Genomic DNA, 27,979 nt, shown 5'->3' with positions numbered 1-27,979 from the left:
GTTTATTAGTAATCTTTATAAGGAATAAATTTGTAAATTGCTTTTCTATTATAGGTCAAGTGAATTTGGCTTATTTGAGAACTCAACAGAACATGTTGTACGCGCTAAATGCAAGTAGGATACTATATACAAATCAATACAAGTTACGCAAAGTATTGAAATATCCAATAAATGGTATGGATCAATCTCAAGAACAACAGTCAATTGAAGAGGAATTGAATCAACAACCGATACTGCTGATACAAAAATTACTTTCTAAATGTATACAACCGAGTCCGCTAAAACCCGGTTTTACAATTGAAGAAATGCAACTAGCTGCCTTAAATTTAAGCCAATTCTTAGCTGCAGAAGGAAGTTTCGAAACTCCCGCTAATAACATTAATAACGAAAAATCAACACCTAAAAACGGCACTAGATGTAACAGTGAACTAGCCACACCAAATAGCGAATGCTCTGTAAACAGTGTAGTAAGCGAGCGTACCAACAAGAGAAGAGAATTAGAAGACGAAACTCCCCCTCATCCAATGGTATCACAAATAGTAGAAATGGGTTTCACGAAAAATGCTGTCGAGGCGGCTATTAAATCATTAGCAATAACCCCCGATAGCTACACCACACCAGAATCAATAGTTAGTTGGCTTCTGGAACATCCCGAAGTAGCCGCTGAAGATAGCGATTCATTATCTTCTGTTTATGACTCCGAAACGGAATCGATATCATATGATAATGCCCTTGGGGCACAATCCATGAATACTTACGGAGACGAGAAACACCAAAGTTACGCTAGAAGATCGCAGTTTTTGTCAAACGACGAATATGCTATGTATGTTAGAGATAACGCCGAAGTAGGTATGTTAGTGAGGTGTTGTAAAAGTTACGAAGAAGTCCAACTTGGTGACATTGGAAAAATCGTTAAAATAGACAGAGAAGGTTTACACGACTTGAATTTGCAAGTTAATTGGCAGCATAAGATCAGCACCTATTGGGTTCGATTTATTCACATAGAATTACTGGGTTTTCCACCATCTTTACCAGCACCATCTACAATTAAAGTAGGAGACAAAGTTCGTGTGAAACCCAATGTTACAACTCCTAGATATAAATGGGGTTATGTCACACATGATAGTGTCGGTGTAGTTTCAGCAATTTCTCCAAACGGACACGATCTGACCGTCGATTTTCCCAAACAACAAAATTGGACTGGATTGATCACCGAAATGGAAATAGTACCATCTTGCCACGATGGCGTTAGTTGTAACGGATGCTGTATAATGCCGATACGAGGACCAAGATTTAAATGTAAATCCTGCGACAGTTTCGATTTATGCGATAATTGCTTCTACACAAAGAAAAATCACAGGCATCCCTTTTCACGAATCGATGAACCAGGTAAGATGATGGCAAACTAATATGAATAAAAAGTAATAGATTATGTCAGAAAAACGTCCCCGGCTGCTCATATCAGTCTCTTGAAAGTAGTTATAAAGTTGTGAACTTTTCTTCAGAATGTTTTCTAAATTTGATCGTATTTCCCCCACTCTCCTGTAATCCTTTATAACAATTCAATGGTAAAATTTGTAGATGGATCTTGCTGAACTATACTCAGCTTATTCCCATAGTAGTACAATTATAAATAATATGCCCACAGGGGTAGGGAGTACATATTTATTTTTACACAGACTAAGAAATTAGATTATGTATAGGAATAATAATTACAATCTAGGAGAGCTAGATTTTTCCGTAGAATCATCTACAGTTCTTCCTCAACTACTTGTGGTTACTTTAAGATCACGTTTCCTCATCTCGTTCTCGTTCAAAACCTTGTCTTTATAAACTTTTGATGATAACGTATTATGTAACTAAATCATCCATTGTTACTTCCACTTCCCAACAGAGCCTGCAATTGTTAGCTTCTGCTAGACCTAGTCTCATTAGATAGTTTTTGAAACGGTAATGATCAAAAATTCAGTGAAAGGGTGTAGCATATTTTTAATAAAATCCAGATATTCCTTAGATCTCGCCGTAGTAAAAATCCGAAAGAACTTTTTGCAGTCCCTGGAAAAAATCGACAGAGTAATTCTCTTTCAGATTCTTCCTTCTTCCGAAACTATTATTTTAGTTGCTTTTCTCGATACTATAAAAGGGTTCCGGGCTAGTATAAATATTTTGCAATATTTTTTTGGCTCTTCATTTCATACGTTCCTCATTAGGTCTCCTACTGTATTCCCAGATCAGCTTTGAATCGTTGACATGATAGCAGGTACAAATATTCTAGCCCTCGCTCAGGACTATTTGTTCATCAATATATTTTTGGCATTCGTATTTTTAGGAGTCTTGAACCTAACCTAACCATCTTTGTTCTTTTTGGTTGATTTTGGAAATTATAATCATACTGTGGATAAACCCTCATTAGCCCTAATTCTGCCAGACCACTTCAGTTATTCTCAAATAACTCGGAAGAAGATATCATGATAAGAACCAAACATAAAATCATCCATATCTGTAAAAAACTATGCCTCAAAATAAAACATACATAAAACTATATTGGTAATTCAGAAATCTCCTTTGCTCTACCTAAAGCATTTAAACTCATCTGTATTCCATTTCACTAAACTTACTTTGAAATCAGATTATTTCACTTTAACGAAAATATATACAGCTATGCATTATTAATATAAGAGAAGGTGTCGCAGCAATCTCCAAAATATGGAATTGTTCAAATTTTTTGTTCACATTGAACAAACCTCATGATATGTCCAACGCTGCACGTTGAGTCTAAAGATAATGAAGACATCAAAAAATGAAACAATATGAAATGGGGATAGCAATACTTAGATCTATAACCAAATACTCCGAATCAATTGGAATCTACCCTCGCACTTTCCAAGCGAGTGTCTTAGCCATTGGAAGGTGTGCACAATTCAATTTAGACAAGACCTATTAGAAATAAGATGTAGGAACGTTATGCGACAGTCAAGTGGTTGTAAAGCGATCAACTCACAAACAATCAAGTCGAAGTTTGTGTTTGAATTTCTAGAGGCACTAAATGAACTTGGCAAAGAAAATTTTTCTTGTCAGGGTGCCAGCACATATGTTTATTTAGAGGAAAAAAAGTTTAATAATTTTACTTTACAAACACTAAACTTCTAATCTGATGGTTAAATAGAACTTTTTACAGGAAAATACCTACCTAGATATTAGCACGAAGGTGTCTAAATGCGTCAAATTATTTCTTAGAATTTTTTTATTTTGCTACCAACATAATAAAAAATATCTAGTTTCAGCATTAGTTATGATATAATGGATAGGAAATTGGGAATTTAATGCAACATTTATGTTAGAAACATTAAAAAGTACCACCTAAAGTTTTTCTTTAACACCATGATATCTTCCTTTATGTATATACAAAATATATTTTTTATTCTTTACCATTTGCTACAAAACATTTTTTTTGTTTATAGGGTCACCAGAAGTCCATGCAGGTAGAGCTGGTCGATACTATAGACATGATACCATTGATCTTGATGGAGAGTTGATAACAGAATGGGGACGAATAGTAAAAAACGTTACAGTTTCATCAAAATATGCTGTTCGTTTTGAAATACCTGGAACCATCTGGCAAAGTAACGGTTCACAAGGTAAACATTGGATTAGATTGGAAGTTTATCCAGATGTCACTGTAAAGAGTTTGAAAGTTGGCGTAGATCCAGGAGATAATAGCTACATGCCTTCTGTTATTGTTGTAAATGGAGGATATGCCATGAATTCTATGACGGTACTGAATGTTGTTAATGTCAAAAATCACGATACGTCGGTGTTGCTATTGTCTAATATGGAAAAGGTTAGTATACATAATAACTAATAATTTTTAACTTTATTCAATAACAAAAATATTTTGGAAAAGATGGCGTTTCTTACTTTTTCATCACATTTGTAATGTTTCTTCTCTTTTTCTTTTATCTTTTCAGGTGTCAGATGACGATTTAAGTCTTCCGTGTACTTATTTTTGTCATTGCCTTTGTCAGTTTGTTCTCTTATTATCTCTATTTTCTCTTATTTGGTTAATCTTTTTTTCTTGGTCTTCCCTATTTCACTCGAGCCGTGCCTGCTGTGGGGAGGTACTGTGGAGATGCCTGTTGATATTGATCTTGAACTTCTGCAGGTTGTAGTAATCGGGAAAGAAGTGCCTTGGTAGCTGATTCCACAGGATTACACTTCTCCAAAGAAAGGAATCCCGATAAATTAACGTTTTTGGCGTCTGCAGGCGAACTGCGTATCGTTGCTCTTTCCTGTATTGAATCTAGCATCTAAAGGTATGCTTAAGAGCCGAACTCCAAACTTGCCAGCAATACTCCAAAGATGGACGAATCTGGACCTTGTAGAGGAAAAGAAACTATTGCGGAGTGTATAGGCTTTTGGTCTCAAAGAGGGCTCCAAGTTTTTGTGAAGCTAATTGGGCCACGTGACTATGCCAGAACATAGTGCTCCCAAGCTCAACACCCAATAAGCAAATTTCTATTGTGTTTATTTTTTTTCCTATATTTATTAGCCTGTTGTCAATTTCCGATTATGTTCTCTATATGAGGCTATCAAATAATGAGAATTTCTTTCTCTCCACGGTAACCACTGCAGTTTTTCAACGCACATTACAAGTTTGAACTTGTTCGTTATTATACAGATATTCCGTAAGTGTGTTTAGATTGCGTGTCAGCAAAATGAGTGGCGAAAAAAGAGAAGAATTGTGATTTTTAACAAAATTGGGGGAGAAGCCATCAGTATTGTACAAAAATTGAAATAAATTACAGATAGAGATATTTATCGACTTCTCGTGTGTATAAATGGGCAGTCATTTTCCTATTTTTTGTTGTATTTTTGTTGTTTTTATTCTAGTTTATTATTCCAAGTAGGAACTATTCTAATCAAATCAATGATTTCTTAATAGACCAACTAGACCATTTTTTAGTAATTTCAAAAAAGCACTTAATAGTAAACAAGAAAAGAAAAATCAAAAGATCGGACGAACATGAAGACTATAGGTGGGAAAGCTCATAGATAATAAAACAACAAAGAAAAAATACGAAGAACCACTAATAGAACAACAGAGCTATAATATTAATGGAGAATTGAAACATTAAGAGAAAACCATAAAGAAGGCGGCAAGTAAAATAATACCACAGAAAATGAAGCAGGGAAAAAGAGACGAATGGTTTGATGCCAAATGTAAAGAAGGAATTGAGAAGATTAAACGAGCCAAATAGAAAATGCTACAGACCTGAACAGATAAAGATGAAAAACTGTATGAAGAGCAAAGAACAAAGAAGAACGTGTAGAGCAAAGAGACACAAAGGAATGAAGACCAGAATTTAATGTATTGATAGAAGCTTTCAAAACAAAGAAATGAAGAATTTGTAAAAATAAATAAAATACAATAAAGGGCAAGGCGATTAAAATACTATTTATATAAAAAATAACAAAGGGGAAATAATAAGAGATGAGACCGAATTGATCTAAAGATGGGAAGAGCATTTCAAAGAAACATTAAACGCAGAAAACGAATTTGGACAATGGGAGGAGCTTATAACCCAAGATTGGAATAATATGGAAAATATATTGCCACCAACAAAGGAGGAAATACTAGAAATAATTCGGTGGCTAAAAAACGGCAAGGCCACGGGAGAGGACGAAATAGAGCAGAATTAATCAAGTATGGTGGAACTGTAAGACGAGAATATATCATTTGATAAGCAGTATATGGAAACAAAAGACAATACCAGAAACGTGGAAAATGGCAATAATGGTACCAATACAAGAAAGGAAAAAGAAATGAATGCAAAAACTATAGAGATACAGCGCTACTAGATACAACCTACAAAATTTTGAACAAGGCCATAGACAAATGTTTGAGAGTATATGGAGAAAACTTGTTCTACCAATGTGGGCTTAGATCTGGAAGATCAGGCACAGACCACATTTTCACTCTGAGGCAAACGCAAAGAATGGGGTATGAATACCATATGCCAATTTACTCGGATAGATTTCCAAAAAGTTTACGATATTGTGAACAGGAACCATTTGTACAGCATTATGAACGATCTTAGTATTCCAAAAAAGCTAGCGCAAATGACACTCGAACATACAAAAACGAAGGTAAAGGCAAATCAAAGAATATCAAAATGTTTCCAGACCAACACAGGACTAATACAGGAAGATTCTTTATCCACTACGCTGCTCAATATAGTATTAGAATGGATAGTACGTGAAATCGGTTTGAACAGAACAGGAACACTAAAAACAAGAACAACGCAACTACTGGTATACGCAGACGATGTAGTAATCCTTTCAACATCGGAAACCGAGCTTAAGGAAACCCGCAGAGCCTTCATAGAAATGGCAGAGACAGTGAATCTACGAGTCAACGAATATAAATCGAAGTTCATTATAATGATAAAATCTCAATAGAAAAGAGCAATGAGAAGTTTGTCAATACAACTGAACGAAGAAACAACAAGAGAAGAAACAAATTCAAAGTTATGTATATCTTGGGGCGGTTGAGGGTGACGAGAGAGAAAATCTGGAAGAGAGAATGAGAAAGTAAAGGGGAAGTAAACAGTTGGGAGCGCTGAATGCGATAATAAGATTCCAAAAAATCTCCAGAAAGGCGAAGCTACATCTATACAAAACAAAAATAATACCAACAGTCAGATATATGGGAAAGATACTAGGCGATAAAAAGGAGAAAGATTTGTGGCTGAGAAGAAGAAATAATTATATAGGGAGCTAAGCAAAATTATAAGATCCAAAAGAATAGAGTGGCTGGATCACATATAGAGAATGCCGAATTTAGACCAACAAAAAAATGATGGACATAGAACAAGGAGGAACAAGAAAAAAAGAAGAACAAAGAAAAATATGATACGCAGAGGTGATGGAGGGTCTAAGAGAGAGAAGAATTCAGGACTGGAAAACGAAAGCAAAAAATAGGAAAGAGTAGAAGGGAATCACTTCCATACTATGGGCCAAAAAGGCCTGCGTGAAGTACCTATATATGTTATGAATTTTTTGACTTAAAATTTGCCTTCAGATCACATCTTCAGTTTTACAGGTTCCATATTTCTATATCGGATAGTAGAATGTAGGTTTTAATAAAAATTTTGAATTGATGTCACCATTCCACACTGTACCATTGATTACAGCGAAATATATTGATAAATTATTATATTTTAAATTCAGATAAATATTAACTTCTTCAATGCCATTTTTTCCATAATTTAAGATGATTATAAATATGGTTACAAATTTGTTTCCAAAATTAATTCTCATCTCAATTGTAGCATTATCCTTTGATAGAAATAAACATAATAAAATGTCGGAATAATGGTATAGACTGTAAAATTCATGGAATTACAATAGTGGGTATAAAAAGGCCATCTTATGGTGAATTGAAAACATCTGTGTCATTTTTGGCCAACGACTGGGATCTAACCCAAGATTCTGGTACAGGAGCTTCAATGGTTACGATTAGTAAGTATTATTCTAATATTATACAATGTGATAAATTATATCACTACCTATTGTAAAACAATAATCGCTAAATACAAGTGATTCACTAGGAAGGCTTAGGTATAGTTTGTTCAAAGATTTTTCGTCTTGTAAACAGGGTCTGATGTTAAAAATAAATAATTACAATAATATTATAATGAATTATTGTATGATAAATAAAATAAAAATATAAAAACATATTAAATTGTTAAATACAAAATTTAATACCAACAATAATTTTGTGTTATTAATATTTATTAAATATAATTAACCTTATTCTCAGTCATCTTTATGATCAAGCGATTAACAGCAACGTTTGTATTTAGGAATGAATTTTTCATTTCATTTACATAATTATTTTTAAATGGTGTAACTTCATTATTGCAAATCCATTATTGCAATATTTAAAGCCAATCTGCGAAATAATTGCTATTGGTTATTAGTATTGGCGTTAATGGTTCAATGAGTATCACTCTGTTTTCTTCCACAAAGAAAAAGGTATTTTGTAAAAAGCAACTGGCAACGAGCTAATTTGAAGAATCTTGTCTAGATTATCATTTATTTATATTTCCGATCTAAATTCTTTCATCTTTCAATATTTATATGTTTTGTCTTGCAAATTATCATCCAAGGTCTTTCACTTTCCTTCTTTCTATAGACCCTGGTGCCTGGTGTTTCCATTTTTTTAAATAATAATTTCTTGATGTTCGATTTCACTTGATCTTTCCACCTTACATTTTATCGTCCGTTTATTTCTATTATTTTTATTTCTATTAGTAGTATCGAGTTATTTTTCTTCATGAAGATGTGTTTTGTTTTTTGTGTTATGTATTTAATTCTTTGTACTTTGTAAAATCTTACCATGGTTTGTATTTCTAATGTCTCATCAAGCTCCTGATTTATTATTGATTTCATTTCATCTCTTGGGTCCCATTTTTGTTTTTGTAATTTGTTTTTTAAAAATTCAATTCTTATTCTATATAATTCGATGCTTCTGCAGCGTAGGCCATGATCGGTTCAATGCATGTTTTAAATATATGCATTCTTGTTTTCTTACTTTTATTTACTTACTTTTTGGTTTTTTGGTATTGTTTACAAGCATAAATAACTTATGCCTACCTCATATTTGGTGGTTGTTGTTCATACTGTCATATTTTCGGTTGCTTCGTTTATTTCGTATCTCTTCTCTACTGTTCTATTATGTTAAAAAATGTGTGTGTGTATGTGAAAGAAAATAGCTTGGAAGCAAATCCATCAGCCACCGAATTTTTCAATAATACTATTTAAATATTAATTTTATTATCGTTGACAAAATTTACTAATAGATCTAAAGTATGTCGATTATCTATGTTTAAAATGTGTGCGAGGTTCAGAGGTAGGGAGTAGTTTTGTTTAACAAGTGACTGTAATAACTTGTTTGTTTCATGAATGTGATTGCTGCAATCGAACAAAATGTGATTTAGATCATCACAAGAATTCTCATCGCAGGTACAGGCTGATGATTGTATAATACCCATGACCAGTCTTCATTCTAAGTAAACTTGCTGAGTTAAATTTCGAAGTTGTGTATCTCAAAATATAGTTTGGAGGTGAGGGTAAGGTAGGATAAATTTGAAAATAGGTTTTATTTGAGGATCGTGAAGCGGTATCCCAGCGTTCTGCCAGGATATGCATATTTCATCTTTTATGGAATTGATCGCATGTCTTCCTTTATATACGTACCAAAAAACTGCATTAAGTACTGAATCTTTTGCTAATCGATCAGCTTTTTCATTACCTTGAATTCCAATAACTCAAATGAATGTTATATTCAAATTTAATAATATAGTTTTGATGTCACATAAAATAGGACATTTCATTCTTTGATGAGTTTTTTTATGGCGCACAGTGCTGATCTAGATAAAATCACACCCTCATCTTTTTTATTTGACTTCAGCCAGGAAAGAATCCTGTAAGATAACATACAGCTCCGCAGTATATATGCTAGATATAGCGAGTAATTTGATTCGTAAAGATTGCTTTCTATTCTAAATGTACCCTGCACATCCAACTCCATCCCTCATCTTAGATCCATCCTATATATTATTGTCTTGTCAGCAAACTCTGCTAGTATGAATTCCAACAAGATTGAGTTAATGCGACCAGATTCCGTATAATTAGAGATTATGTTAAAAAATTTTTGTCCGATTCTTGTCGTCTTCATACCGTTGTTGCTATATCGTTTGCTATTATCATTTTAATCGAATTATTGAAAATTATCTAATTTTTTTTCTTTATTTATTAATACCATTGGAAAATGAGATGACAATATTTCAATACAAGTCAGCATAATATGTAACTGTACATATTTATTTTATTATTTTTTAGCTCAAGAAGCTAACGGGGAATTTCCTCAGAACACGAATGGTTGCAAGGTTTATGTATGGGGCTTAAATGATAAGGACCAACTTGGCGGAATGAAAGGTTCGAAAGTGAAACTACCAATTCTCTCAGACTATCTCAGTCAACTAAAACCGACACATATCGCCGGTGGTTCGAAGTCTCTCTTTATAGTATCACAGGAAGGAAAATTATATGCCTGCGGTGAAGGTACTAATGGTAGATTGGGTTTGGGACATAATAATAATGTTCCAACACCAAGACCTATACCATTTTTAAGTCAATATGTGATAAAAAAAGTAGCTGTACATTCTGGTGGAAAACATGCGATGGCTCTTACTTTAGACGGTAAGGTATTTTCGTGGGGCGAAGGAGAAGATGGCAAACTGGGACACGGTAATAGACTTAATTTGGATAAACCACGGATGATCGAAGCTTTAAAAAGTAAGAAGATTAGAGATATAGCTTGTGGAAGTTCTCACTCAGCCGCCATCACAAGTAGCGGAGAATTATATACATGGGGCCTTGGAGAATATGGAAGGTAGGTTCATGGTTTCATTGGTCATAGCAATTTAAAAAAAAATACACTGAATGTTTGTATTAACAAGAAATAATTATTCTAGTAGTTGATAAATGATTTAGTTAAAATGTAGTTTCCATTGCAAATAGATTGTAGATTGTTTGGGGAGTCGTTTTGGCTTTATAGCCACTCTGCCTATATCTAGAAGATATTTTGTACAACCCTGTAAATATTCTTCTGCTCCCAAAAGGAGGCTATTTTTTTGGTGTTTTTGTCTATGCTATGCTATGCCTATCATCGAAGGTGATGTTTGACGAGGCAGTGACCTGTCAGAAGACTGACCACCAGTTTAATGTCGCATCATTACAAATAACTTGATATATAATTTTTTTCAATTGCATTATTTCACAATCAATCTACATCTAGTTTTACAAATGGGTTATCTGCTGAATTTTCTCTGGCTTTTTTGAACCACTAGAATTAACAAAATAATCCCAAAATTGTACATTAATGCAAATGCAAGGGCAAGTATGCAAGTTAATGAAAGAACAAAACAAGAACAAAAAAACAATGCAATAAAAATCGACCGAGTATGAACTTTGACTAAAGCAAACATGTGTTATTAGATTGCCACAAATAAAAGGTAATTATAATATAAATTAACACATTTGTTGAAACGAAACAGCTTCGAGTACACAGAACTCAACTAAGTTGGAATTTTTGGAGCCGGTGATATTCAAAGTAAACTATTTACCTTCAGTCTCTGAAGACGATAACTTGGTTATCTAAACGCATGTCAGACAGTGTAATTGTGAGTTTTGATGTAGTGGTAGTGCAAACAATGTGTTCAGTACACAGAATTGACATTTAGCAAATAAATATAAAGATGTAATGCTGTATCAATAACATATACAGATAAATATTTAATTATAAATAAGTTGAAGTCGCACTCACATTAAGCACTAAGACAAATCAATATTATATATAAAATTATAAAATCAGAAATTGAGTAAAAGTTGCAAAGATGCAGGTAAATCTATATTCAGGAAAAAATTGAACTTTAAAAGTATATTTCCATCTCATATAAATGGGATAAAACAAGGAAAACGATAGACAGGAAAGAAAAATCTCAGAACATGATCTCAATATATGATAAAAGTGAAAAAACTAGAAAATTGTATAGTAGACAAGTAGAATTTTTGTCTCAAAATACATTCTGCAGCAAAAATAATGCATATTAGTTAATTCAATGAAATTTTGTCAAAGTACACAAACTAGGTCTATAACTTTATTAAAGCTTTGAAATTAACGAAATCTTTTGGTAAAAACATAGTGTTACCCCTGAAAAGTGTACTGGAGAAGGAGAAGGCTTCTCACAAGAACAAGTAATACAAAGATTTTATATTACAAAATCGAAGTTTTCTAGAACATTAACAAGGTGGAGAAGACTTCTCACAAGTACAGGTAGCAGAAATATTCTATATTGCACCGTCAACATTTCCTCAAGCATTAAGAAAATTCCTAGAGGTGGAAAATATTGAAAAAAACCAGGTCAGTACAGTGGGTTCGTAACTAATGCAAATTAGGCTGGTTTTTGCGATTTAAAACACCAAGACAAAGATTTGTCCCGTATTATGTCTTTCTCCAAGTCCTTGTAAGGCATAAATAATAATAAATAGATGATCCACCAGTACATAGAATAGCACAAACATAGTTTGCTAGTGATCAGTTGCATAATCCTTAGAAGGTCTGAAAAAACTATCTATGTATACATGTCAGATTAACAGAAAACTATAAGTACTAAGAACCTTTAAAAACAAACTCACTTCATTTGTTTCAAAGCTATATTATACTTGTATAAAACTAATTATTCCTTTGTAGGTTAGGCCATGGAGACAATGTAACCCAACTCAAACCAAAACTAATAAAATCTTTGATAGGACACCGCATTATCCAAGTCGCTTGTGGTAGCAGGGATGCCCAAACATTAGCTTTATCTGACGAAGGTCTTGTATTTTCTTGGGGCGATGGAGATTTTGGTAAATTGGGTAGAGGAGGATCTGAAGGATGCAACGTTCCTCACAATATAGAAAGACTGAATGCATTAGGAGTTATACAAATTGAATGCGGGGCTCAGTTTTCTTTGGCATTAACCAAAATTGGAGAAATATGGACATGGGGGAAAGGAGATTATTTTAGGTTGGGGCACGGGACTGATCAACATGTTCGAAAGCCAACTATCATAGATACGTTGAGAGATAAAAAGGCAAGTATAATCTGTCACGTAAAATTCATGTCACAATAATATTTGATTTTCACAGATTGTCCATGTAGCGGTAGGTGCTCTCCATTGTTTAGCAGTTACTGAAAACGGTCAGGTGTATGCTTGGGGAGATAATGATCACGGTCAACAAGGCAATGGTACTACTGTCGTCAATAGAAAACCGGCACTCGTTCATGGTTTAGAAGACGTCCATATTAACCGAGTTGCTTGTGGTAGCTCACACTCAATTGCGTGGACATTACAAGATACACAAGCTACATCAAAAGTTGAACCAGTGATATTTCCTGTCGCTAAAGATCCTTTAGGATCTTCTATTCTGGGATTATATGATGGCGAGAAATCTCAAATGAGAATAAAAGATAAAAATGCCCCAACGTTAAGCAGCATTGTAATGTCTTTGGAAAGTAATACTGCGAAACAGCAGGCGTTGCAACACATTTTAAATGCCATGTATATACAACAACTAAGACAGGCGATAGTGAAGGCTCTGTGTAGTCATACCTACATCAAGAATAATGTTAAGGTAAGATACACTTTAAATGCAAACAAAACAATCAAAATTTTTTTATATAGAAGTGATTTCTAACAATTTCGATTGTTTCTTACCTGATATATAGAAGTTAAGTACATTTTGCTCCTTATCCAAGTATATTTCCATCAATTGCATGCTGTTTGTATGGCATTGATAGCTGTACAAGAGCATGCTTTGGTTAATCATATCTCAAACATGCTCTCTATAACCAATGGATTTTTTTGAACCGAACTAGGGAGTAGACTGATATAGGTTTCCACTATGTACTGTAATGAAACGGTTGCCGTATTAAGACATTGCCTTGCTGGAAGAGTACATTATTTAATATCAGTAGGTAAGGTAGATAAACTGATTCCCTGACACTATCCATGCAATCTCTAGAAGTTAAATTTTGGTAAATGTCGAATTGTGGTTCAAAACATATTATGAACATCGTATTTTCTTACGGTGACGTGACGATGGATTCATCATAAACAAAATCTAGATTTATGTCGAAAATGACCATATTCTACTCATATTTCCAACGGAAAGACCAAGCTTGTTAGTATAATGTTCAGAAAAAAATTTCACATTTGTCGTATGGCTAGTATCCTTACCCAATGTTTCTTATATTTTGTTCATTGTATGGATCCCCTTTCTTTCGAAATTGGCTGCCTTCAACTAGGAAAAAGCTAGCGATGATCTTGTTCAGTTGTTGAGAGATTTCTCTTTAAGAAAAACTTGTTCTCGTGCTGACCAATAATTCGGCCTTTCTCAAAATCGGTTTATTGATGATACTTAGATAGTCTTTGAGCATTTGGCATCAAGGTCTCAGCACTAATATATTAATGAAAAAGGAAATAAAGTTCGCATACCCCCGTATTCAAGAGAGCACAACGAATACAAATTAATTATAAATTAAAACAAGTCTTATATATGACAGAGATGAGAACTGGAACGTATCTGAGGAAAACCGGGATGGCTCCATCCCTCAAATGATGCCCAAGTAGTGGACATGACGATGTAGTGGTATAGCTGTTGGCTGCTTAGTTTTCTGCTTCTTATGTACTATCCTGGCATAAATATAACCACTCAGAAAACTGTTCAATCTATTCGTTTTGTTTTCCAAACAAATACACATTTCGAATTTCCACGAAAATGAATTTACAAAATTTGTTTGAAATAATTTTTTGAAGGATATTATAAAAGATCATCAACAATAATTAGAAAGAAATTTGGTAAGCATTATATATAAAAATCAAAGTTTAAAAGATATTATAAAAACTGATTCTGATGTCTATGACGTTGATTGAGGTCGAGTAACATCAATTCTTATATATTCAGTTGAATTCGCGTCTACTTTTGTCAAATATTGTCAATTAGCTTCGATTACAGCCGAGTGAGGTCCATTATCACTCTAAATTGATTGATGTCTTTTGACATTAATTAAAGTCTAATTACATCAATTCCTATATATTCAAGTGAACTGGCGTCAACTTTTGTCAAGTATTGTCACTTGTAACTTGAGGTCAATTGTCACTTCATGTTGATTGATGGCTTCTCATGTTTATCGACGTCAATTGAGGTCGAATCACATCAATTCTTTTATATATAGGTGATGTGGCAAATATAAGAAACATTTTCACCTAATATATACCAAAAAATCTGCCTCTGGTAAGCGTTATAAATCTAAAAGACGTTTTGATATCGACACTAAAACCTTATTAAACTTTTCGGTTGGTGAGATCGCAAACAAATTAATTTATTCAAAAACTTGAAAGTGGTTAATATAGTAGCGACTGAAAAAATATTTAACAAAAAACACTGACTGTATATTAGAAAGTGACTATCAAACACTAACATCAGTCAAATGAAACTAAAAGGATTTAACACAAATGAGAAACAAAGGAACAGTATGCAGCTTACACTTTTGAAACCTAAATTAGTAATATACGTGATACGTTTTTTAAAGTAATTCAGTATATGTATGTACTCGTATTTATACAGTTCCATTTGTACTGAAAAATGTTATGTGGATTTGAACATTTGATAAATATAAACATCATAATTTATTGTAGGAGACATGCTCATCTGATACGCCCTTGGATCGATCGGTGATCAACGCTTCATCATTGAACAAAGATGGTGAAATTGCTTTTGGCGGAGGAGAAGCTCCTGTTTCCATTACCGAAATTACTTCAGTAAATGTAAGTACGATCAACGCATATGTGTTTGAAAATTGATGATAAAAGTATGAGAAGGAATTTGAAATAAAACTAAAAAAAACTATTTTAATAGCACTTATTTTCTCCTCTAATATCAATTACAGCTTGACAGCATCTGTTAAGTCTATTTTATACAATTTAAATTTTATTTTTGTATGATGTATATCGCTGTACACCCTCATATGCATTTTTTTTTGTATTTATGTATCATTTAATATGTGTGTAAGTAAAAAAGTTGAAAAATCAGTCAAGTCTAAGTTTAAGCTATATATTTTGTAAGCTGTGGGGTGGATTGAATAAAACTTCCATCAATTATAACCTAATAGCTCAGTCATTATAGGGGGTTGACCTCACAAAACCGACATACCCAGTATATTAACACGTAATTTGAAACTTGTTGAAAATAGTAGTAGGTTTTTTCAATGATAGTGCTGGCCCGATATAAACTACTGTTCCTGTATACATTTCAAACAGTTTTTTTTCAAAACAATAGTTGTGTTATTTAAGCTGTTTGGCTTGAAGCTTATTATGAAGTTGAAGCATTAATAGGATGTTGATGCAAAAAATTCGAAATTAATTATTCAATAGATTTTGTAACAAAAAGGTACTATTCATTTAACTTGATAAAATTTATGGTTTAGGAGATATGTAGATTTTTAGATGGTTGTACATTTCCAACGAAACAGTTCACCATAAAGAGACATTCTGAAAAAAATTATGATAAATTGTAATTATTTATTGAAAAAACTTACAGGAGGTATTAAAACGCAATCAAACATTTCTAATTGAACTGCATACTGTCGAACATCGTGTTACTTACATAATAAAAAAAATTGGAATGTATAAACATTTTTTTATTTCACAGCATTATTTTTAAGTCATCTACTCACTCCCTGAATTTTTTACATCAAGTCCCGGAACACCCTGTAGATCGATACCTCAGGGCACAAATGTGCTTTCATTGTTCATTAAGTAAATAAATTGAAAAAAGGTTTCAGAATGATATCATTTAACATCACCTTGGAATTATGAATAAATTTGAATGAGAAAATGTTACTGTAAATATATTTAGGACATTTGAACCACTTTATCATTGGTTAAAAACATTTTTATAAATACGGCAAGACGATTTAGCATTTCTTTGTAGTAGAAAGATGAATTTGTGAGATATTTAAACTACCCATTAAAAATGACCCTTTTCGAATTATTTGGGATATAAATGCCCGATTTAATATGAAAACTCGTTACTGTACATGTAGATGTAGAAGGGTTACTGTCTTCCATGTATTCAATTAAGTCATCAAAACTTTGTGGAGTAGAGTTTTGGTTTTCTAAAGTCAAAATTGATTTCTACCTATAAATACGAGTATACCTTCCATTGTTTTCTTTTCTTCGATATACAGAGTCAATTTTATGTATGGAACGTTTCAATTATCTCGGAAATGGCTTTTACGATTTTTATAAATTTTTGTGTCTTGTGATACGGCCGGTATTATAGTAGTGTTTACATTGTTGTCAGATCTTTCCTTTTTCCAGAAAAATAATATCTTTATTATTTCAAATGGATCACCCTATATATTTTGTATTTTTAGATATCCTTAAGAAATACTGATTATTTTTCATGTAATATTCTCTATATCTAAATGTAATAATTTCGGAGTTACAGCTACATTTACAGTATCTCCACCAAAGTTACGATAAATATTGTACATGTACGATTAAATAAACTCGTTTAATTTGAATATTGTGAAAAGTTCAAAAAATCTAGTGCAGTAAAATATTTATCCAAATTATGGCGCAAAAACCTACTGAAAAATGAAGACAAATCTTTAAATGTTTGTGTCATGTTAGAAGTAGATCCACATTTGTGAAGTAGAAAAATTGTGAATTTTAGAAAACATACACTAAAGGCGATTACAACAGATGCTCTAAATGTACTTCAATACAACAAGGCATGCGATTTTTAAAACTTTGCAAAAAATTTTGTAACATCTCTGACTGCTCAATTCTTCTTATCTCTGTGGTAATCTTATCTTATAGTTCCTGAATATTGGCAGGTTTTGTTTTACAAACGATTTTTTTTAAGTGATCCCACATGAAATAATCTAAAGGATTCATGTCGGGCGATCGCGGGGGCTATTTGATAAAACCAAGCCTTTCAATCCATGTTCTGGGAAACACATTATTTAGGTATTGCCTCAGCACAAGCGAATAATGAGGTGGGGCCCAATCTTGTTGTAGCTAAATATTGTCGTTTGGGATATTGGTATTGACTTAAAATGTCTAATATTGAAGTTTTTATAAATGTAATTGAAGATACTTACTTGGATTTGAAAATATCAGAAACAACTTAGGTATAATACTATTTTCCAATAAATCTAAATACGGTGGACCATTTAAGTTACCTCAATGAAAATTATTATTCCAGCCCATACATTCAGTTTTTCGGGATATCTGGTGTGGGATCACGCATCCAACGAGGATTGTTACGTGACCAGTATCTATAATTATACTTAATTGCGAAATATTAAGTTTCCTGAATATTTGTCTAGTACTCAAGTGTGGATCGTCTTCTAACAGGACACAAACATCTAAAGATTTATTTTCAGTTGATGCAGTTTTTCTCAGTCTTCATTTGGATAAATCATTTAATGAACCAGTTTCGTTGAACTTTTTTACGAATTTACTGACAGTAGATGTTCATTATTTTTCCGGAAAAAGAAAAGATCTGACAACAATGTAAATACCACCATTGTACACAAAAATTTAGAAAAATCGTACAAGCCGTTTCTGAGATACATGAGGCGTTCCATACATAAACTGACTCTGTATATACTTTACAGTTGAGTTTTGAATTAAGGTATATGCCTACGTAGTTTCAATTTCAAGTTTTGAAATTTATATATATGAGAATCTAAAATTCCACATTTAAAATTATGTTTTAGAATCCCAATCCCATATCACCAGAAACAGAAGAGATCCCCGTAGCATTATTGCAATCCATGACAGCGAGTAGTTGTTCAGCAAGCATGTCGTCAAAGCATTCTCTTATGTCTACAAGTGCAATGTCTGTAATTGCTGCTACTCTAACTTCACACGCTGAAGTAATAGGCGACGGTGGGCTTTCAGGCCTAGATGAGTTTACTTCTTTATTATCGGAAAACGATGCTAGATTATTGGTGGACCTGTTAAAATTGGCAGTCACTGATAGAATCGAGGACGAACAAGCTAAAGATATATTATCGTCTGTTCTTATAAGTAAGTTAGTTTATATGATAGTAATTCAAAATAATTATTTCGTGATACATTTTTACAACTACATAAAAAGTTAATTAGTTGCTAAAATGATTTTGCCGTCTTCCACAATTTATCTGAGGTGATAAAGCAAACCATTACTAACAAAACATCAGCTTAGTAACAATTTTCAAACAAACATTCATCGAGTTGCTCTCCAACATAACACTTTTTTCTAAGCATTGATTATGATGTTATTTTTGTTGGGTGAAACATTTATTTATTGAAAAAATAAACATATTATTATACACTAGTATACAGGTTGTCCCACAACGAGTTAAAACTATCTGTATATATCTCAAAATACTCATAGTAAAATCATGAAAATTTCTATGTTTGTGTTTTCGGATACTATCTTTTCAACTAAAATATTTTCAAAGATAGCCGACTTCCAGTTCTACCGGAAGACGACTGTAACTTTGTTATTTTAAATATAACACCCTGCATATTAATACATTTTTGAAATCTACGTAAAATTTTAATGTACTTTTGTCTAAAACCTCAGTTAATATTAGTTATTTTTCTTTCCCAAAATTGGTAATACGAACTCTTTTTGCAATCATTGTCAAGAATAAACTTGAATAAAAAAATTATTACAATCAAAAATAATAATTGTGCATCAATCATTGAATCGAATAATTGAATTGAAGAATTTAAATAGGCACAACAGCACACCACCAAAGATCGAGCCAAAATAAATATTAGTGACAAAACATACTTTCTTTAACACACACTTCTACGTTTCATTTTGTTTCTTTTTTCTAACAACATATATTGGAAAATTACAAAATATGTCTTAGTACCTTTTGAACTACGACCATACTTGCTAACCTTCTTTTACGCTTCTTTAACGCCTTAAAAGAGCCTTTAATTAACAGACCGTTACAAATCGGTTATGGGACTACTTCACTTCAAAAACTAAGTTAAAGGACTTTAATTTAAAGGAACCTTTAGTTAAAATGCTAATTAGGATGAGATAGCCGTAAGAAGTAAAAAGTTTTTATTATGTTGTCGTCTGTTTTCCAAATGATTGTTTGTCGTAATGATTGATTTATCTGACACAGAAACTCTGACATGGAGTCAATTTTTAGTCATTATTTTTTCTATTTTAGTGAATTTCAAATATAGCAAGGCAAAATTTAAGTCACACTTAAATGAACGGTCAGCCCTGTAAACAAAAATAGCAAACGATTGTTTGTCTTAAGGACAGTGTAACCTTACTTCCCCACCAGAAGACTCTTCCTTAGGAAGATTAGATTGGACGTCACCAGTTTTTTAACGAACGACGTTAAAAGTGAATAAAAAAGGCGGAGAAGCTGGAAAAACCTTATGAATTAAATCAAAAATAAAAATTAAACAATATAAAACTATCACCGGACACGGCCATCCAAATTAATATTTATTGCTAAGAAGAATAAAAAAAGTGTTAGCAACAAATAAATTTAATGAAAAAATAGTAAATTCGCATTAATTGCGTATCCAAAAGAGCACAATGAACAAAAGCAGATATAAATTAAAAACAACTCAGATTTATTTATTTATTAAAGATAAGACTGGGACTTATCTATGGAATTCCGGGATGGTGGCAGCCCTCAACTGAATTCCTAGATGTTAGAGTTGAGGTTGATTTGTTGGTACAATTTGATTAGGTTAGGTGTTAGTGTTTCGGCGTTTCAAATTGAAAAAATCCCATTAAAACAGTTATTTGGATGATCAATTTCCATAAATAGTTTTGCTCAGAAACGAATATTTATTGAAAACACCCTATAAATGGATGAGTTACTACTATTAGGATGTTAATTTATATTTGTTACTCCAATAATAGTGATTTTTAAAAGAATTAAAAAAAGATATGATATCAGTTATTATCCCTCTGTGTACATTTAATGTTAGAATTCTTTTTACTATTAAAGATATGATTAAGAAAATAAATATCAAAAAGTACTTTACGCTAATACAAATAAGAAGTAAGACTGGGAAAAAATAGTCCATCCAAACTTTAAGGAGATATACCAATAAATGGTACAAAAATGGTAGAAAACTCACCACAAAAGCTGGCTTGGGCAAAAATGTTTTCAATTAAAATATACACTGAAATAACGCTAGATCAGAAATAACACAGGGATTTATTCCGATAGTCAAGCAAATTGCTCCGAAGTCATCGATTCGGCAAGTGAATAGAGTGTTGGAAAAAACTTATGAAATGGAAAAAACTAACAGAGACTCTAATCCAAAGAGAGAAATACACTTCCCAGAATATTTCTGGCCTCGTACTTTTCATCTTTAGGGAGAAAAGGTAAAAGTAACGTCATGGATGGCTCTAATTATATTGACATTTATCGAAAATATATATCGCTACGCTCTAAAACAGATCAGACACATTTATTTGTCTGCTGTAGAGCAGGAAAATGTATCAACCAAATGGTTGGAAAAAATACTATTGCTACAATTCCTAAAAAAATTGCAAAATTTCTAAAACTTCCTAATGCCATAAATTATACTGGTCATAGTTTCGGAAGAACCTCGGCAAGTTAACTTGTAAATTTTGGAGGAGATATTCTTGCTTTAAAGCAACACGTAAGTTGGAAGTCTACGAATATCGCTGAAGGATATGTGTAGCAATCCTTGCAAAAAAGCGATAAATTTCGAACCAATTGATTGTAATCAATTAAGTACGAGTACATCCGGGGGATACCAGCTGAATAATAATGTTATTGAAAATAACACTAAAACTAAAAATAACCCTTGGCTCCAGCTCTCATTTCTAGTGGTATTCAAATAACCACTGCTCAAAATTGCACGCTTAACATTAGTATAAATAATGAATCTACCACAAATTGAAAATGTGAATGAAAATAACGTGCCTGTAAGTTATAGAGTATCTACTTCTTGGTTTCAGTTCTTTCAAGTATTTCGATCTAAGCAAAGAGGAATACAAACACCGGTTGGTAGCCTTTCTGTGGTATATGAAGATGTTGCTACCACACTTACTTAATCCCAAAAATGTCTAAATCTATGCTCCTTGCAGGCTTCAGGAAACACCTGATGATATTAGGTCTAACAGATACTGATAAGTGTAGATTCTGTGCGAGGAGGGTAGAGCTTCAGTTCACCTAGTTCTGAAATGCTTAGTCATTGCAAGCGTACCTATAGGGGCAAATATTTAACCTTAAAACCAGAACATATACTAGAGAACTATGAAACTAAAATGCGAGCTGTCAAAAATATCTCTGAATGGAGCCAATTGCAGTGTAATATATATAGGCTTATATGCAGACCATTAAGGTCCACTTCTTTCGGTCCCTTGCTTTTTCTCTCCAGCTCTGGATGCTTTTCTCTCTAAGCTATTTTTCAACTACTTCCCTCCACCGTTTTTTTGGTCTACCTCTTTTCCTCTTGCTCTCTGGTATCTTTCATACAATTCGTTTCAAGAATCTGTCTTCGTCCATTCGTTCGAAGTGACCTAGCCATTATAACCTTATTGTCTATCCAGTAATATACTCAAATACATGAAATACTCCACTTCCTCGAATTCTATTAACGTTCAATCATGTTCATGTACTTTGAAATTGTTTTTTTTTTGTCTTGCTTCCACTTTTATTCTTTTTTTCTATAAATTTTTTGTCATTATAGAAGTGCAGGCCTATCTCTTCTGCTGCTGTTATTAGTTCTTTTGTGGTTTCTTCAAGCTTTCTTCTGTTTCTTGCTATCAACGTCACATCATATATCATGCCCTTTCTGTTGATACTGGCTCTTCTTATTACGCCTTCCAAAGCTAGATTAAATAGTACGGTTGATAGGGGGTTGCCTTCTTGTGTTTTGAAAGGTTCACTTTTCTTGACATCTTGTCATCTTAACTAGTTGAATAATTAGTTTGTTTAGAATTTCTAATTCTCGTAATATTTGGATTAATTGTTTCTGTCCACATTATTATAAGTTCTTTTGAAATCAACAAAAAGGTATCTCATATTCATAATATCCAGTAATTAGCTGTTTTATCATAAAAATTTGTTCTGCCTTTTCTAAACCCTCCTTGGTATTCTCCTAACAATTTTTCTGCGTATAATTCCAATCTTTTCAAAATTGATTTTGTATGCAATGTCTAGGAAGGCTATTCTTCTATAATTTTCACACAGTTTTTTGTCATCCTTCTTGTGAATGGGTAACATAATAGCTTCTCTCCATGCTTCTGGCATTTTCTCGGTTTTCCAAATTTGACAAAGCGAATTGAAAATTTCTTTTTTACGCTGTTCTCCACCATGTATTATTTGTTTTTTTTGTTACTTCATTATCTCCAGGAGTTCTATTGTTTTTCATCTTATTTTTCACTTTTTCAACTTCTTCTCTGTTCGGTAAAGCCGTAAAGTTGATTTTCAAGGTTTTCTTCATTTGCTATTTCGTCGAGTGCTTTTACGTTTCTGTCATTTTTGACATTAAATATTTCTTCGAAATATTCTTTCCATCTTCTGATTTCTTCTTCTTCGTCACCTACAAGGTTTCCTTCTTTGTCTTTTATCTCGTTTTGTTTTCCTATATGTTTTAACATCTTTGTAAAAGTTTTTAATTACTTTCTTTGATATTTTTCCTCTATAGTTTTTATTTATTCTTCTAAAGATTCTCTTTTTCATCCTACATAGTCTCTTCGCTTTTTCTCTTTTATTGTTATCGTTTCACTTATGCTTTTCTCTTCTCTATTCAGTTGCAGTGTAATACAATTCCTAATTATACCTACAGATCAAGAAATATCACAAATCATAATTCTTAAATTATTTTCTAGCTATGGGTAGTTCAAATCCCACTATAGGAGCTATGTTATTAGAACTGTGCGTTACCGAATTGGAAGATACTAACAATAGTACACAAAGTCTAACTACAACGCCGCATCCAGTTGTACAAGAATCTAGCCATCCTTATGTGGATGATGTTACATTAAGAGGTAATTACCATTTTATTCTTTCTATATCGAACAACTATCATACCTTATCTACTTCATGTCGATCTAAATAAAAAAAAATCACATTTTACTTCTGTAAAAAAACATTCAAGAACTCATCCTCTTTTAGTTCTTACTGAAGTCTTATTCAGAAGTAACTCTTACTACTTCTGATACTTAATTTAATTCTTAGTGAATTCCTCATCTTTAGGATAAAAATATTTCAGGTCACGTTCGGTTACCGGGAGCAGATGCACTGAGAGTAGAATTTGATAGACGATGCTCCACAGAAAGAAGACACGATCCTTTGCAGATTATGGATGGGTCCGGCAGAGTTGTAGCAACAATGTCAGGAAGAGAATGGAGCGATTGGTCTTCTGAATTAAGAGTACCAGGTATAGTTAGATCGAAATACACTTTTTAAAATCCAGATACTGTATGTGAATTAATCACAACACCTGTCAGAGTTTTAACAAAGAGTTTTTTCGTAATATAACATTTTTTAATTCAATTTATTAAAATGAACGTATGAACGTATAAGATATACTCAATACATACTTAAAAACATTATTAATAAATATAATAATAAATTATAATGGATAATAACAAGTTATACATCTAGTAATTGTAACCTGTTCCATTGTTTATTTTTTTTTTAACTGACAGATGTACCATCTTAGTTGTTGAACGTTATGTAGACACAAGGATTGTTATATTTTTATGTTGTTAAATTCTAATGGTACGTGTGTTTTGATCGAGTCGATCTGCTGTAGTGTTCATTGTCACTACTTTAACTGTCACCTCTATCGTGTATTTTCCCGCTAAGTTTGCAGGCATTTCTTCTGATACGTATACTGCCTGTAGTGCCTGTGCCAACTTCTACACTTCAGTTGCATATCTTGTTACATCCTTACCCTTTTGACGTACTTTGTTTAGTTTAACAAAAAGAAGACTAGGACTATCTCCTCTTATTCTAGACTTGAGTTTATTTCTAATGTCTACAATTATATTTTCTTCGTCCTTTGGCCTTGCTTGTTAATCTGATTGTAATTATCAATACTGCATTTTCTTAGTTTCCTGATGCGTTTTTAGTTGTAATAAAACTAGTGCATCCAGAGGTTTTATCTCTAATTTTTTCATTGTACTATAACTAAATCATTCCAATTTTTACTTGCTAATTATATAAAGTTATTATATAGAGTTACTAAATTATTCATTATTTCGCTTTGTATTCTTGAATTTTTAGGAATTTCCTTCTTTAAAATCCTTTTCCCTTCTTTATTAGTTTCCTCAAGAATTAATTTCAATTTATCTTCAAATTATTCCACGTAATTTACAGTTAAAAAGATTATGTCTAGGTACATTTCAATATTATACAATAAATTCATTTATAAAACACATTTTATTGGTACTTACAGTTTTTTAAATACTTATGGTGTTCTGTACTCTTATAGTTAGTCTTATAGTATAGTGTTGTACAAAAATCGTCCTTTACCATAAATCACTCCGTTGATCAAACTAATTTCCATGTGATGATTGAAGGATCGCCATCTGTTGTAAAAGGGCAAGGGCCTCCAATCAGTATAAACTTAATAAAACCACATCTTCAAATCACTGGTATATTTTCAACTTACACATTTGATAACGCTTACACTATATTATCTTTAGCGACCTCTGACATCACGTTGATCAGTTAGTACATTGATAGCAATGTCACAATCGACCACCACATGTTTCTTTCTGTCTAGTTTGCTGATTCTTCAATTTATTTATACAAATATTAATATTATTGTTTATAAGGTGAACGTTATATACATAGATACAAGAAATATTATATTATTATATTGTTAAATTCTAATGGTGTGTTGTTTGAGTCGAAATGCATTTATATTGATTTATTCTGGCCTACAGTTAACCTCATTGTTTTTAACACCCTTCTCGTCTATCAACCATCACATAGTTATCTTCAATTTCAAAGTCATTCTGTTTATTATTCCAAAGCTTCGGACAACATGACAGATTATTTACAATTAACAAATGGTTGTAAATTTTACTTATTGTTGCATCACGAAGCTAAAGTCTAAACTTTCCAATTTAGAAATTATATCTTTAATGTTCTCTAGATTGTTACTGAATATTAAGTTTTGTAAATTCAAGGAATTTGACAGGGATGACAAATATTCAGATATTGAAATAAATTATTACAATTTCGTTCATTCATTTCCTTCCAATCCAAATTCATGAGCTAAATCCTGAACTTCTTTGAGGTGTCTATTAAGAGACGACTACGTGCTTAATATGCACTTCAAGGATATTTTCTATTAATGTAGATAAGCATATACATATGCTAATAGGGTACTTGCATTTTTTAAAATGTATTTATTTTTTTGATTATTTTAAAAGTTCTTGATATGAAATATTGTCAGAAAGTAAAATATTTAATTGATAGTGAAAAAATGATATCTAAATATTCAATTGAAAATTGTAAAAATTATGGCGGCCTTACTGAAATGTTTAAAATACCTGCAAAAATTTTTTAATTTTCAATAATTTTTTTCTCTGTAAACATTTTTCTCAAACCATTGTTATTTAAACGAAATGTTAACACGTAAAAGAAAGAAGTGTAGTAATTCATAGTATAACACATAACCTCACACCACTGTGTATACCAAAAAAGGATGTTGGAAATAAACGATCCAAAACTTGTAGTGCTTACTGTCCATTTATCGAAAACATTTAATTTGGCACCATTGGTTCGGTCGAGCAATATACTTGGACTTCGATAATTATATTGTTAGTGTCCGCCATGATATCATCTGTCAGTATTGTGACAGGTGATAATACATCGGTTTCAGAATGACATAATAAGACAACAAGCACAACACATATTCCTCTAAAAAATTCAATCAAAAAGTTCAAAACAACCCTAAGATTATGGCAACTGTTTATTGCTACAAAAAAGTTGTGTTGCACGGGAAATTTTGATACATCCACCATATGAAACCGACCTAGCTTAGGGTGCAGCAAAGAAACCACCACATTTCATTTCTAGTTGGCGCGAACATTTTATGAAAAAGGCATTCCAGAGTTTGTTCACATATATGATAAACTCATCAAAGCGATTATTTAGGGAAATAACCTGTATTGTATATCACTGTAGCTACGAAAATCCTGTTTCTATGTTCGTTCGTCTGTTCTTCATAGCCTATATGAAATCTAATAAAATAACCATATTATTAACTTGTAATCTGCAATCTGAACATAGATGCCTTTTATTTTGTTTAAGGTGACGAATTAAGATGGACCTTTACTACAGACAGTTCAGTTAATGGTTGGGGATGGCGATTTACCGTCTATCCGGTTATGTCCAGTCATGGTTTAAGTGAATTAGGTTCTGATAGAGCCGTTCTGAGCCAACCGTCTATGGATATGGTAATGTGTCTTTTGGATCCCAGCTTGTACGAATCTGCCGATTCAGCGTTGATGTCGAGATTAGCTGCAGCTTTGGCTGCATGTTCACAACTTAGTTTTCTCTGTAAGTATTTAATCAGATATTCATGAATAGAAATTCAAATTTTTGTTCTATAGCTCCAAGTCAAAGAATGTGGTCACTCCAGCGTCTGCATAGACTTCTCGTGGGAGAAGACGAGAGAGGAAAGATAGTTCCTTTACAATTACAAGAACTTAAGGCACCCGATAGTGCGTTAGGGTTACTTCTTGAAGAGCTACCTCAAGCTTTATTAAGACAATACGAATATGAAGACGGGTCTGTTAGAGCTGGTTTACATTTGATGCATTCTGACTTTTTTAAGGTAAGGATAGTAAAATTGACTTTTTTATTTTAAATATTCTATTTTTATTTAATGTTAAATCTTAGGTATTAGTGTCACTCGCTTGCGATTTGGAAATGGACAAAATGGCTAATATAGTAGATAATCACAAATGGTCGTGGTTTAGGAGATACTGTCATGCAGAAAGAGTCGCCAAGGCGTTAATTCATAGAACTCAATTGCCTTCGAGTTTTTGTCAAGAAGTCAGAAAAAAACTAGCAGATACCAATGGAGAAGGGCCTAATGATATTTGGGAACATGAAAACCATACTCTGTTTAAAAAAGAACACGACGAACAGCTATTAATTTGGTTGAACAGGTGAGGTAAAATACTAATTAAAGATCAACTGGGATTAACATGATTGATACAGTAGCTTCTAGTTGAATTAATTCTGCAGTATAATTATTATAATTTTTTCAACACTTACTATATTAAATCACTACATTCATATAACATAATAAAC

The 27,979-nt window shown here is 32.5% G+C and overlaps 1 protein-coding gene across 3 annotated transcripts in view; it reads left to right on the top strand.

Annotated features, from left to right (window-relative positions):
• The window catches only part of LOC130897504 (E3 ubiquitin-protein ligase HERC2), a 102,286-nt gene that overhangs the window by 58,767 nt on the left and 15,540 nt on the right, over window positions 1–27,979 (top strand). For all 3 annotated transcript variants that reach the window (XM_057806397.1, XM_057806398.1, XM_057806396.1), the window contains exons 28-40: window positions 55–1,389; window positions 3,462–3,841; window positions 7,332–7,521; window positions 9,907–10,459; window positions 12,320–12,704; window positions 12,760–13,245; window positions 15,312–15,440; window positions 18,404–18,716; window positions 23,530–23,688; window positions 23,913–24,080; window positions 26,972–27,220; window positions 27,274–27,497; window positions 27,563–27,834. In XM_057806397.1, coding sequence (XP_057662380.1) covers window positions 55–1,389; window positions 3,462–3,841; window positions 7,332–7,521; window positions 9,907–10,459; window positions 12,320–12,704; window positions 12,760–13,245; window positions 15,312–15,440; window positions 18,404–18,716; window positions 23,530–23,688; window positions 23,913–24,080; window positions 26,972–27,220; window positions 27,274–27,497; window positions 27,563–27,834 — 4,843 coding nt within the window. The remainder of the gene's footprint in view (window positions 1–54; window positions 1,390–3,461; window positions 3,842–7,331; window positions 7,522–9,906; window positions 10,460–12,319; window positions 12,705–12,759; window positions 13,246–15,311; window positions 15,441–18,403; window positions 18,717–23,529; window positions 23,689–23,912; window positions 24,081–26,971; window positions 27,221–27,273; window positions 27,498–27,562; window positions 27,835–27,979) is intronic.

Source organism: Diorhabda carinulata, chromosome 8 (genome assembly GCF_026250575.1).
Source record: "Diorhabda carinulata isolate Delta chromosome 8, icDioCari1.1, whole genome shotgun sequence".
NCBI lineage: Eukaryota > Metazoa > Arthropoda > Insecta > Coleoptera > Chrysomelidae > Diorhabda > Diorhabda carinulata.
Note: the sequence above shows the minus strand (reverse complement) of the source record. Positions and strands in the feature narration are given on the sequence as shown.